Below are 14,262 nucleotides of genomic sequence, written 5' to 3' on the forward strand. Positions count from 1 at the left end.
GACCGCTACGGTCGCAGGTTCGAATCCTGCCTCGGGCATGGATTTGTGTGATGTCCTTAGGCTAGTTAGGTTTAAGTAGTTCTAAGTTCTGTGGGACTGATGACCTCAGCTGTTAAGTTCCATATTGCTCAGAGCCATTTGAACCATTTCTTTGCTTCCAAGGATCAAATACACTTACGTGATGGCTTCTTGTGATTTCTTCGCTTACAGTTACAATATTTGTTCCATGAGCACTGCCTGTGATAAGGAGATTTTGTCACAAGTCTTCGTTTTACTATAGTATTTTGAATGTTTCACCGTCTATAAAAGATAAATGCTGTTATCGACGACATATTTTGTGAATGTCTTATTTTGATTCCTTGCTGTCACAAAGGAATTGTTCTCCTTAGTATCCACGAAAAGATAATTTGCAACAAAGTGATGATTGTGGGACTGCTACGGTCGCAGGTTCGAATCCTGCCTCGGGCATGGATGTGTGTGATGTCCTTAGGTTAGTTAGGTTTAAGTAGTTCTAAGTTCTAGGGGACTAATGACCACAGCAGTTGAGTCCCACAGTGCTCAGAGCCATTTGAACCATTTTCGATGATTAAATATTCAAATTTATCGACCATTTCCGTGATTTCCTTGCGTCACAGATACAGAACACTGGTAGAGCAGTAGATCAATTATGTTTGTTGAATAGGAAAAAGAAAAGCTGCTTACAAGATGGATAGTTGGTGGAACTGTTAGTAACAAGTCCGTTTTTGACAGGAATTTATCATACCGCTATATTCTTTATAGCCTTTCAAGCTGCCTTAATTCCATCTCTCTAGTGGCAAAGAAAGTTTCGATCTTCTTTTTATATGAGACATCTGCCAGAAATTACGTGCCGACGAGATGCGCCCCACACTTACCTTCACTCTGCTGGCAATTTCCTAGTGGAGAAAAAACTCTGAACACAGATAATTCCTCACTAGGGTATAATTTTGTACCTACATAACGTCTGTGAGAAGCCTAATTTCTTCCACCGTCTTCTTATCTAAGTAACTTTTGACACCTCATTTATATCTGCAGTAGAGACATTAGTTTCGAGAGTACGGTGAATACCTAATGTATAAAAAGAATGAACAAATTTTCTCCTTCACATAAAGACGTTTAGTGCTGGAAGCTTGATAAATCTGCTAAGGCCTACCGAAGTAAAAAAATGTAGCGAAGCCACTGGGGTGCAACGGCAAAAGAGGGTAAGTCAGTGAAGTTCCGAAGAAGTGGAGTTAAACGCCCGTATTCGCATACCCTGGCATAAATCGTCCTTTGGTTTCTCTGAATTATTTCAGCTGAATGTCGTGATTCATGCTTCAGCAATGGCGCTGCCAGTTCCCTTCTCCATCCTTGTCCATTTGTGCTTAGTAAGAAGTGAGCTATATGTAGGCGTGAAGTGAAACTATACTATCCCACTTCCTTACAATGGATGATCAGAGTACAGGGATCAGTGAGTGAATATCTCTATACAGAAGTACTTTTAAATTGACCAACAAATATGACCGGGTTGCGCCAAGGATGTTGCCAAACTGTGGGGTCTAGAGGAACACTTCGCCATTTTACTCACGCAAGTGTCAGTGGAACCCACCTGTGATCATGCCATAGGAGGGCGCAAAGCAGGAGAGATGGAAAAGAATGAAAACATTTTTATGCTTCGGATTACGTTCAAATTTCGTTGAATTATTCTGAACGGCCCCTAGTGGTTCCGCTCTGTATCGGAGAGCAAAAATTGCTGTCATGCTACACTCCAAAGGGGTGTAATAACGTTCAGTGGGTTTGCAGGCCCGCAGTGTCTATAGAATAGAGCTGAAATGCCCAGCGGGGGGTGGGGGGTGGCAGCAATAGTCAAATTTGTCAAGAATGTCATCTTGTACGTCGCACTGCAAACTGTCGTTTTCGAGCGCGAATTGTATTAAAACCAACGGCCATAGGAAACGGATTGTTTCATTGATTTCCTCCTTCTTGCCACCCCATGAAACCTTTTCATCTCGATTCTGAGCTTCGGTTTATCCACAGCCATCAATAAGGAAACCGCGTAATTTAAAGGCTGGACATCATGGTTCTGACCTCCACCGCAGAGGCGAAAAAGAGAAGGGGTGACATGTGTGTGAGAGTGAGTATGACAAACTTGACACTGTGTGACGCGTCCACTTTGGCGTTGGGCAGAATTGCAGTAAAACGTGGTGCCAACGTGACATCATTAATACATCTTTCGTCTGACATTAACTTCTGAGCTCTGGCCATTTCTTCGCATGCTTCGACTGGTAGCTGCTCGAAGCGCCGCCGAGTCCGGGGATGCACGCTTTTGCACCACCACAGAGGAACGTTCTCGGCACCTCTGAGCGAAATTTCAGACTACAGCGTCGCAATGGGAAATAATAATGGGTTCCAAAAAAGTGGCCGTTCAGTTGTTTTGCTCAGTGTAATTTTTCATTATTTAGCTTTCAGCCATTGCAAAGTTTTCGTACTCGGTATTGCAAATTAATAATGATGGAAATAACCAGTAATTAAGATAATAAATTTACCGAAGTAAAGACAGAGGAATAGTATGGATCTTAGCTATGTAATGCGCTAAGGAATTCTCTATCTGTAGTACCATCTCTATACATACGTCTCAAATTTATACGTCTCGCTTACAACACTCAGAGGCCCTGTGATCCTATGCGTAATCTCCTCCTGCGAAGCATCCAGCTTTGTCAGGATGCACCGCAAGCAGTTCCTTTTGCTTAACATTCAGCGGCATAGTTTTTAATTTCCGGGAGAAGCGGATTTTCAGACTGTGAGAGGAAGGCAGTAGCGCAACGCTCCCAACAACACAGCTGCGATTGACAGACCTAGTCTTCTCGTGTAATGCAGTCTTCTGGGAAGGTCATCGTCTAACTGAGCACAGCTCCCATGTTACGAAATGTTTAAGACTTAATGTCTGACGTGTCAAAGATATGGGATTGTCACCTTGTGGCCCGGGAATGCATACAATATGACTTTTTTTAACTAGAACTCGCACATTGTTTACTTCTGAGTGACAAATACAAGGCTATTGAAAAAGAAGAAACCGATATCAAACATTTATTGTTTCAAGACTACAAAAGATAGAAACATAATTCAATATTCCTGGAAAGAGAAAAGTTCAAATTTTTTATGCATTTAATTTGAGCACCGTATGTTTCACGGCAAATATCAAAATGGTGTCTCATTTCCTGCCACACACGAAGCATCTGGTCTCTCGTTATCGAATTCACTGCTTCTACAGTGCGACGTCGCTGACTTTCAGGAGTGTAGGGCATGGGGGGGGGGGCTAGAAACGCGGTATTTTACGTAACCTCACTGATAAAATTCGAAAGTTCTGAAGGCTGGAGGTCTGGGAGGCCACCCGCGATGAAGTTTTTTTTCTGCTTTTCCCCTTCGAATCCAACGTCCTGGAATGGTGTCAGTCAGGTAGTGTTCAAACCGTTGAAATGGCTCTGAGAACTATGGGACTTAACTGCTGAGTCCATCAGTCCCCTAGAACTTAGAACTACTTAAACCTAACTAGCCTAAGGACATCACACACATCCATGCCTGAGGCAGGATTCGAACCTGCGACCGTAGTGGTCGCGCGGTTCCAGACTGTAGCGCGTAGAACCGCTCGGCCACCCCGGCCGGCTCAGGTAATGTCGAACGTGCTTAGAGAAATAGTTCTGCTTTCGCATCTAAACCTGGCTACAAGAAAGAAAGGTGAATCACTTAAAACTTTTATCGCAGATATTGTGAAAATGGAAAGTGCTATTGATGTGCGGTTTCACCGACTGGACTGGTAGTTAGGGGTCCGTATTGTTAGTCAATTAACAGATTCTAATAATACTTTGAAAGTATACTTTTGTACAAACATACTTTTTTAATGTAACAATGCCTAATTACATAAACAAACTAAAAGTAGGATAAATTATAATGTCGGTGGTGTTTATTGGTGCATTCTTGTGTGAGTCGTTTGTGAGGTATTTCGAAATGTTTTCACGCCGGCACTTGTTTATGCCATTCAGCCTGGGTAGTTTCTCGGCACGGCGTTATACACTCCTAGAAATGGAAAAAAGAACACATTGACACCGGTGTGTCAGACCCACCATACTTGCTGCGGACACTGCGAGAGGGCTGTACAAGCAATGATCACACGCACGGCACAGCGGACACACCAGGAACCGCGGTGTTGACCGTCGAATGGCGCTAGCTGCGCAGCATTTGTGCACCGCCGCCGTCAGTGTCAGCCAGTTTGCCGTGACATACGGAGCTCCATCGCAGTCTTTAACACTTGTAGCATGCCGCGACAGCGTGGACGTGAACCGTATGTGCAGTTGACGGACTTTGAGCAAGGGCGTATAGTGGGCATGCGGGAGGCCGGGTGGATGTACCGCCGAATTGCTCAACACGTGGGGCGTGAGGTCTCCACAGTACATCGATGTTGTCGCCAGTGGTCGGCGGAAGGTGCACGTGCCCGTCGACTTGGGACCGGACCGCAGCGACGCACGGATGCACGCCAAGACCGTAGGATCCTACGCAGTTCTGCAGGGGACCGCACCGCTACTTCCAAGCAAATTAGGGACACTGTTGCTCCTGGGGTATCGGCGAGGACCATTCGCAACCGTCTCCATGAAGCTGGGCTACGGTCCCGCACACCGTTAGGCCGTCTTCCGCTCACCCCCCAACATCGTGCAGCCCGCCTCCAGTGGTGTCGCGACAGGCGTGAATGGAGGGACGAATGGAGACATGTCGTCTTCAGCGACGAGAGTCGCTTCTGCCTTGGTGCCAATGATGGTCGTATGCGTGTTTGGCGCCGTGCAGGTGAGCGCCACAATCAGGACTGCATACGACCGAGGCACACAGCACCCGGCATCATGGTGTGGGGAGCGATCTCCTACACTGGCCGCGCACCTCTGGTGATCGTCGAGGGGAAACTGAATAGTGCACGGTACATCCAAACCGTCATCGAACCCATCGTTCTACCATTCCTAGACCGGCAAGGGAACTTGCTGTTCCAACAGGACAATGCACGTCCGCATGTATCCCGTGCCACCCAACGTGCTCTAGAAGGTGTAAGTCAACTACCCTGGCCTGCAAGATCTCCGGATCTGTCCTCCATTGAGCATGTTTGGGACTGGATGAAGCGTCGTCTCACGCGGTCTGCACGTCCAGCACTAACGCTGGTCCAACTGAGGCGTCTCCATGGGAGAATAGCAGCCTGCATTGCTGCGAAAGGTGGATATACACTGTGCTAGTGCCGACATTGTGCATGCTCTGTTGCCTGTGTCTATGTGCCTGTGGTTCTTGATCATGTGATGTATCTGACCCCAGGAATGTGTCAATAAAGTTTCCCCTTCCTGGGACAATGAATTCACGGTGTTCTTATTTCAATTTCCGGGAGTATATTTGCTTACATTGGGCTCGTGTGTTTCGGGTAAGTGCGACATGGCAGTCAGTGATTGGACGATGAGATTTACCGGAAACGCCGACATTCTAATGGTGTATGGAGAGTGTAGGAAAAACGCTGTTCACTTATCAACCTCTTGAACCAGTTACGTGAAAGTGGTAGTTTAACACCTAGACAACGTAATAGAGGATGAAATTGATGTGATTGCTGCTCTTGCATTCGATCCGCATGTTAGCTCCCGCGCAATCAAATGAGGAAGTGGTATCAGTCAGACAAGTGTCCTACGCACTCTCCAGTGACATAGGTTACATCCATATCACATTTCTCTCCATCAAGAGCTTCATGAAAACGATTATTAGACTCGAGCTAACTTCCATACTCGACAGTTAAGACAGGATACTCCAGATGTATCGTGTAGGTTTATCTTGTTTACTGATGAAACCACATTTACCAATATTGTCCAGGTAAACCACCGAAACGTGCTCTATTGGTCTGTTTACAAACCCGTTGGCTTCGTCAGGTGGAAAGTCAGCATCCATAGAGCATAAAAGAGTGCTGTGGAATAGTGAACCATTGTCTCATAGACCCGTTTTTTATAGACGGAATACTGGACGCGTACAAGTATCACAGCCTCCTAAAGACTGTCTTTCACGGATGATAGAAGACGTTCCTCTGCAGACTAGGAGGAACCTGTGGTACCAACGTGATGGCTGTCTAGTCCATAGTGCACAATGTACTACAGCATGTCTTCACGAATTGTTTTCAAAGCGTTGGATTGGACGCAGAAGACGTGTACACTGGCCGGCCCGTTCCCCGGATTTAACGGCTGTAAATTTTTTTCTGTGGGGAAAGCTGAAAGACGCTGCCTATAAGGACAGACCAACTACGCGCGATGATATGCAACGACGTATTATTGCAGCCCTCTCCGACATCTCCGCTGAAATGCTAGCAAGTGTGTAGCAGTCTTTCCATACCAGACTGGAAACGTGTATTGCTGCCAGTGGTCGTTTCGAACAAAACCTGCTATAGTCAATTGTCTCGTTACTGGTGAGAATCCACATAACTAGTGTATGTACTTGTTGTGCTCTAGTGTGTGCTTCCATAGGTATTGTACAAGAGTCTGTGTGGAAACTTTTCAAAACTCGACATCTCGTAAACGACTCGCTCTAGAATCCTGCAAAAACACCACTGACAGTCTAATTTACACTACTTTTAGCCGGCCGCGGTGGTCTCGCGGTTCTAGGCGCGCACTCCGGAACCGTGCGACTGCTACGATCGCAGGTTCGAACCCTGCCTCAGGCATGGATGTGTGTGATGTCTTTAGGTTAGTTAGGTTCAAGTAGTTCTAAGTTCTAGGGGACTAATGACCACAGCAGTTGAGTCCCATAGTGCTCAGAGCCTTTTGAACCATTTGAACCACTACTTTTAGTTTGTTAATGTCAGTAGGTATTGTTCCACTTAAGAAGTGTACCGCTGCACAAAAATACTCTTCTTCTTAGTGTTATTCCAATGTGTTGGCTAACCTGTTCTATAATGTTCACCAGACCATCGTGTGAAAATTAGAAGTAAATCTGTAAAGTCGTTTCCGAGATTTTTGGTAACAACGTCTTGTCTTTATATAGTAGTAAAGATTACCATAAAAGAAAAAAAAAACAAATTTTAAACTTCGTACAGGATCATCACAGTATTTTTCAGTTGTATTCTGAAGAAACTTGTGATCTTTGGGGTCTAGTTTTATTTAAAATTATTTATTTTATAATGTTTGTTACGTCAATGTTTATTGTTACATCATTTTCATATAACATATTCCAGTGTAGCCTGCTTCCCAATATTGTTCAGATAACCACTTGAAAATGGCCTTGGTGGTCGAAACCGATCGTGCGGCAACTGGTGCTGTTGTTTGGTTCGCCGGCCGTGGTGGCCGAGCGGTTCTAGGCGCTTAAGTCAGGAACCGCTCGACCGCTACGGTCGCAAATTCGAATCCTGCCTCGGGCATGGTTGTGTGTGATGTCCTTAGGTAATTCAGGCTTAAGTTGTTCTAAGTGCTAGGGGACTGATGACCTCAGATGTTAAGTCCTATAGTGCTCAGAGCCATTTAAACCATTTCTTTGGTTCCAAGGATCAAATACACTTACTTGATGGCTTCTTGTGGCTTCTTCGCTTACAGTTAACGATATTTGGTCCATGAGCACTGCTGTGATAACGCAGTTGGTCGACTGCTGCCTGTGATATCAGATTTTGTCACGAGCCTTCGTTTTACTATAGTATTTCGAATGTTTCACTGTCTATAAATGATAAATGCTGTTATCGACGACATATTTTGTAAATGTCTTATTTTGTTTCCCTGATGTCACAAAGGAATTGTTCCATTTAGCATCCACGAAAAGATAATTTGGAACAAAGCGACCATGAAATATTCAAATTTGTCGTTCACTTCCCGTGATTTCCTTGCGTCACATATACAGAACACTGGTAGAGCAGTAGATCAATTACGTTTACTGAATAGGAAAAATAAAAGTTGCTTTCAAGATGGCTAGTTGGTGGAACTGTTAGTAACTGGACCGTTTTTCACAGGAACTCTTCATACCGCTATACTCTTTATAGCCTTACAAGCTGCCTTAATTCCATCTCTCGAGTGACAAAGAAAGTTTCGTTCTTCTTTTTATATGAGAAATCTGCCAGAAATTACGTGCCGACGAGATGCGCCTCACAATTACCTTCACTCTGCTAGCAGTTTCCCAGTAGAATTTCCCAGTGGAGAAAAAACTCTGAACACAGATAATTCCTCACTACGGTATAACTTTTTACCTACATAACTTCTGTAAGAAGCCTAATTTCTTCCACCTTCTTCTTATCAAAGTAACTGAATTCTGGGAGAGAAATACGTGTATGTGTAAACTCTTGACATCTCATTTATATCTGCATCAGAGACATTCGTTTCGCGAGTACGCTGAATACCTGATGTATCAAAAAAGTGAACTATCTTTCTCCTGTGCACAATGATGTTAAGTGCTGAAACCCTGATGAATCTGCTAATGCCTACCGTATAAAAAAAGTAGCGAGGCCACTGGGGTGTAATGGCTAAAGCGGGTAAGTCAATGAAGTTCTGGAAAAGTGGATTCAAACGTCCGTATTTGCCTACCCGGATATAATTCTTATGTTGGTTTCTCTGAATTATTTCAGCTGAATGTCGTGATTCGTACTTCAGCAATGGCGCTGTCAGTTCTCGTCTCTATCCTTGTCCATTTGTGCTTAGTAAGAAGTGAGCTATATGTAGACGTGAAGTGAAACTATACTATTCCTTCTTCCTTAGAGTTGATGACCAGAGTACAATTCCACGTCGGAATACTTTGGTCATAAATTACCTAAAGTGAGTTTCAAAATGATTATTTAACACAGCTCACTGTCAACTTCTTCCTCGAACCTTGTTCAACTAAGCTAAGGCTCAGTTTTTAACGACCTTGGCGTCGCCAAGACGTTAATGTAAAACGTAAGATAAGATTTCTGTTGAACATCAATAATCCTCAAAATTTAAGACATATTGTAACGAACTTGCAGGATAGCCATCTACTGCTTTAAGTTTTCACTTAATCTGGTATTTACGGACTTTATACCCTGTTCGTGATTCAACCCAAGAACAAATCAGAAGGACAAACCTGAGCACGATTCAGCAAACACTTCCACCCTGCACCCATCCATTCAGAAAATGCGTGGACAAGGTCAAAATTTGTCGGCGTGGCAGCCAAAGTCAGTGGTTATTACGTCGAAAGCACACCTTTGATTGGACGCAATGCCATTATAACTCAATACAATTCGTCTGACACTTTGCCAGTTGGTGTATATCATCGCTGAAGACCTACAAAACATACACCAATGAAAATCGTAAGACTTTCGTTGGACCCTAAACACTTACAGTCACAAACTTCATTGGTTTAAGTTAACGTATCAAAGAGAAGTACCTTTATTTTCTCACTGACAAATGATCTTTATGATGGGTATATTGTCCTGATGAAGTTACGAAATACACGGATCTTCTTCAGTTATTCTTAAATTCCGTTTGTCTGGCATAGATTTACTAATTACTGTCTTAACAATTCAACTTAACCAATAACAAGAATCCGTTTTGTGTCCCAGAAGATAGTAACTTTTCCACCAGACGAAAACGACTTCGTGAGACTCCACTGACAGTTTTGTTGCTTTTTCCATGGTAGAGTAAATTGCACCCCTATCGTAACAGTAACAGTAACAAATAGTAGCACGACGTCTGTTTTATTGGTTTCAAAACGATCGAGACGACACTAAGAATTTTCTTTCCAACAATTTCCTTTTAGATAATTCTTCATATTAAATTTTTCATACTATTTATCCTGATATGTCGAGGATGCAGTTATTTCATACATTTTTAATACACAGTTAGCTTCCAGTATTTTTTCATCTGTATTTGAAAGATTTTGACATCATTCATGTGCATCTTCTGCAAGAGAAATACAACAACAACTGAATTTAATCACCCACTCTTTAACAAATGTCAGTAAACGGACACGTTCATTATAAAACTTTAATAACTTCATAAGAAATTTAATTTGTGATAAAACGTCCAAAACAAAGAATTTCTGGCAGTCAGATGTGGATCCATCACTGTGCGCCACAAGCGAAACAGCAACCATACAGCGACATTGTGCAATAAATCGCCAAGTCAGTTGATCTGCTCGAAAGATTGTTCGTATTTTATTGAATGGTATTTTAATGACCTGCCAGAATGACATTTTTGTGTATGGAAGATAACGGGTATTATAGATATATCAAAAGAGCATTCCAGTGTATAGAATCTACTAACGGTAGAATCATTGAGCATCGAGCATTAATCTGAAAGGTGAGGTCGAAAAAAATGGTATTTGCTGGCGTAAAAGAGAAAGTGTTCCCTGTCAAGCCGATAACTCTTTACCTTGTAAGGTGGCCCTGAATAATAGATTAACAAGCATTCTTCTTAGACATTATTACATCCTGATGAACCAAGCTAAACGCTCTTCAACACTGTGACCAACTTAAGATGTTTCAAAAACCTCACACAGTCCTTAAATTTGTTTCTAATCCACCAGTCTCTGGCGTCTTGTTCTATTACAGCTCAACATACTATTCACGATGTTTCCCTTTCGAATATTGATAGATTTTCGACGTCCATCACCCTAAAAGTTAAAGTCGCATATGTTAGCAACAATACTGGCATTTTAGTACACTGATATAAACAAATTTTGAAGTTCATGCTTAGCATCCTTTTTCTTAGGATATTGATATACCTCCAAAGTTTTCTGTTCGCAGCTGCTAGACATGCAACTTTTTGTAAGCCTATTGTGTTGTAGTTTCAGTAAAGTTTCCCTGTGTTCTTGAAGTAGTCTATTCCGAGATGAGATTAAATGATTTAACAGTACATTTGTAAATATTACATTTCTACTAATAGTGTACTTATTTGGCAGGAAGTTTCTTGTATGTACATTCAAACGTATGTGTTAATTCTGAGTGTATTTCAAATTCTCTCATGTTTCGTAGCGTTTGTGGGATGTACCCTTTCACATTTTTGAATCTACAAACCGTGCGCGGATGTATGTAATAGAGTCCCAAGTCTTCTACGTTATTTATTTCAGAGGACGAAGGAAACATTCTCCTTAAGGAAGTAGGTGACAAATTGTCACTTCTGGATATTAATAATCAACTTTTCAGATACTCATTTACTTCCAAGCTTGAACTTACCGTAGATATAGAGAATTAGGACACTGGGGTAATTTTGTAAAGGGTTCCTTTCGATTTAGGGGCTCAATCAACGATTCGAGAATATCGTAACGCACTCGTACGCCTAGAAATTGATGCATTACACAATGACTGGGACCCTACATAAAATAAGATCTCATCGTTCTATGAGAAGGTGAGTGATAAGAGATCGGAAGAGGTCTGACAGCGACATTATATGGCACGGATGAGTTCGCGAACACTACATTTCTCTCAGCACCAGAAATCTATCCTGAAAATCTGATTACGCGCATCATTAATTAATTGTGCTTCTAATGCGTATTATATATACATTATATTTCATGTTTTGACAAAGAATGTTATCATTCAACTAAATCAGTGTTCACTTTGGTTTCAGGTATACTGTCGGAGATTGCTTCCTGCTTACACTCCGTACCGTGACTTGCTGCCGGTATACAACGGACCAACTTGGCCCGGTTCTGCGCCTTGTAGCTTAACTGGCGCTTTGCTGAAGCCGTAAGTCTTACCTGTAGATTTTTCATCCTCGTTCAAGCAATTTTCCGTACTTTCCTGTTACTTTTTCAGGTACGTCGTGGCATGTATTTCGGGAACATTTGTTGTACAGACGTCTGCACTGTGTCCACATTTCTTCATCACTGGAGTTCTTCCGAGCTGTTGTAGATATGTAGGCTGTTGGTATTCATTTATTGCTACCAGAAGCAAATGGTATTTCCCTATGTCAGATACATAACAGTTTTTACTTAAGTGTACACAAAAACAGAAGGAAAAGGGAAGAAAGTAAATACACCACGGAAAATAATGTTTCTATTGATGAAACATCCCAGGAAAAGAATTCGTAATAAAAACTAGTTTGAAATGTACAAAATGAGTGTAATTCTGGTATGGGTGAAGCATAGACAATACGACTTGTGATTACCCTGAACAGGAATACAGGGTATACCACAACAAAACATGGTCCATGCATTCGAAAATTGCACTTCTGTGGCTGAAATGAACACTTCCAATGGCACACGTATGTACATCAGATGTGCCGTCTATATAGATCTACACATTCAAAATACCTCAGAGAAAGAGTCGATCATTTCACCCATCTTCAGGTAAATCATCACACTCGCAGGCACTCACTCTGCCGAAGATATTCGTGCCACGAAAGTTGGTAACTGATAACGTGTTATTAAAAAAATGGTTCAAATGGCTCCGAGCACTATGGGACTTAACATCTGAGGTCATCAGTCACCTAGAGCTTAGAACTACTTAAACCTACCTAACCTAAGGACATCACACACAACCATGCCCGATGCAGGGTTCGAACCTGCAACCGTAGAAGTCGCGCGGTTCCAGACTGAAGGGCCTAGAACCGCTCTGCCACACCGCCGGCTAACGTGTTATAAAAACTTATCCTTTTAACTAACTTACTAATGATAATATTATCATATTCTGCCAAGCACTCGAAAATTATAAAGTTATTACACAAAGCAATTCGGTGTAGTCTAACAGTTAGTTATCACGTGATGTGAAGGACTTCCTAATTCCTAGAAAACGCCAGATGATAAACGCAGATTTTCCTAGTTTGTATACGTACTTATTGCCAATGCAATAGCAGCACCTAATTAAATACAAAGGTGCTCTAGTAAAAGTTATTGATTTTACGTATTTCTGTTGGTAGCAGTGACATATAACTGTTTCCTTTTCAATAATACGCAAACACCTGCGCATGTGCTAATGAATTTAACTGAATCAGAACTAATCGCTATACAGACACATCTTGTAGACCCACTACTGGAATAAATGTACGCAACGGATTGATTAACGCAATGAAACATCGCGGCTCTAGCAGTGAATCTTAAGGTGGGGAATTTGTATTTTCCCATTGGAATATATTAAATATGATAAGTGATGTAACATCTATTCGAATCAGATGCAGAATTTACGTGAACTCTTTAGTTTATGACAAAAACATTAGAATGCACAAGCATCTAAATAAATCATGAAATTACGAGAGTTAAAAGTCTTTAACTTTAACTACGAAACTCAGAAAAGCGAGCTATTGACTGGCGATTTTCGGTACTCGGTGAGGGTCACAATTGGTCAATAATCATGTATCTGAAATTTGTGCCCACCTGCCTACACACCAGTTATAGTGATTGTTAGTCTGTACAGAAAGCCAAAGAGCCATCCAGATGGGAATGCGCTGGCGAACGTTGGGAAGGGAAACGATCATGTATCTCAACTTCTAGGTTGTGATGGTCCTACCATGCCAAGGCGGTAATTGTGCTCACTATTATCGATGGAGTGATGTGAGCAATTCAGTGAATCTGTGGCTGGATGTCATAAAGTGCGATGCCAGAATCGCTCTTCGAACACTGGACCTCACTCTGCTGATGGAGCCTGATGTTCCAGTTGACGGTTGGTGCTGTAGTTTATGAATTTCTGCGTGTGAATTTACTATTTAACAAACAAAGTTCTCGCGTTTTCGTTTGTGTCTGAAAGTAGCCGCTTTTGTGGTATTTTACAAGTTCCTGACCAGGAGCGAATTATTTAGTCTCACCTGTTTGCTTACATAGCTTAGATCTTGAATATCTGCGTGTTAATCTGTTTTATTAAATACAGTTCTTGATTTTTCGTCAGTGTCTACTGTAGAGTTTAGTAGCGAGTGTCGATAGTCGCTTGTCTGTGGAGTTTTCCATCCTCTTTAGCATGGGCAGGGACTGTGATTGTTGTGAGCTGAGATGGTGAGACTTCGCTATCAGCTCGAGGCTGTATTGGATACGGTTAAAAAGCTTCAGGCTCCAGGGGATGGGCGTCACTGTTGTGGACCGACCATGGGGATCCAACGGATGTCAAGAACTACCTACGAATCCTCCGATCGGTCAGCACCGGTTGGCAGGCCAGTCGCTGTTCACACTGAGGTTGACCCTTCACATGTGGTGGAGTGGGAGGTCGCTTCAGGGAGTAGAAGGCAGCAAAAGACTTCCTGGGGGACCGAACGTAAGCCCTCTTCCTCCCCCCGCCCCCCCCCCCCCCCCCCCACGTATAGGCTGACAAATAGGTTCAGGTGCTATCTGTGGCTGACAGTG

General features: G+C 42.6%; 1 protein-coding gene across 1 annotated transcript in view; it reads left to right on the forward strand.

The window, feature by feature from the left end:
* Window positions 1-14,262, forward strand: part of LOC126297920 (uncharacterized) — a 471,898-nt gene that overhangs the window by 235,325 nt on the left and 222,311 nt on the right. The window contains exon 2 of the mRNA XM_049989235.1: window positions 11,562-11,680. Coding sequence (XP_049845192.1) covers window positions 11,562-11,680 — 119 coding nt within the window. The remainder of the gene's footprint in view (window positions 1-11,561; window positions 11,681-14,262) is intronic.

This window comes from Schistocerca gregaria, chromosome X, assembly GCF_023897955.1.
Source record: "Schistocerca gregaria isolate iqSchGreg1 chromosome X, iqSchGreg1.2, whole genome shotgun sequence".
Lineage (NCBI taxonomy): Eukaryota > Metazoa > Arthropoda > Insecta > Orthoptera > Acrididae > Schistocerca > Schistocerca gregaria.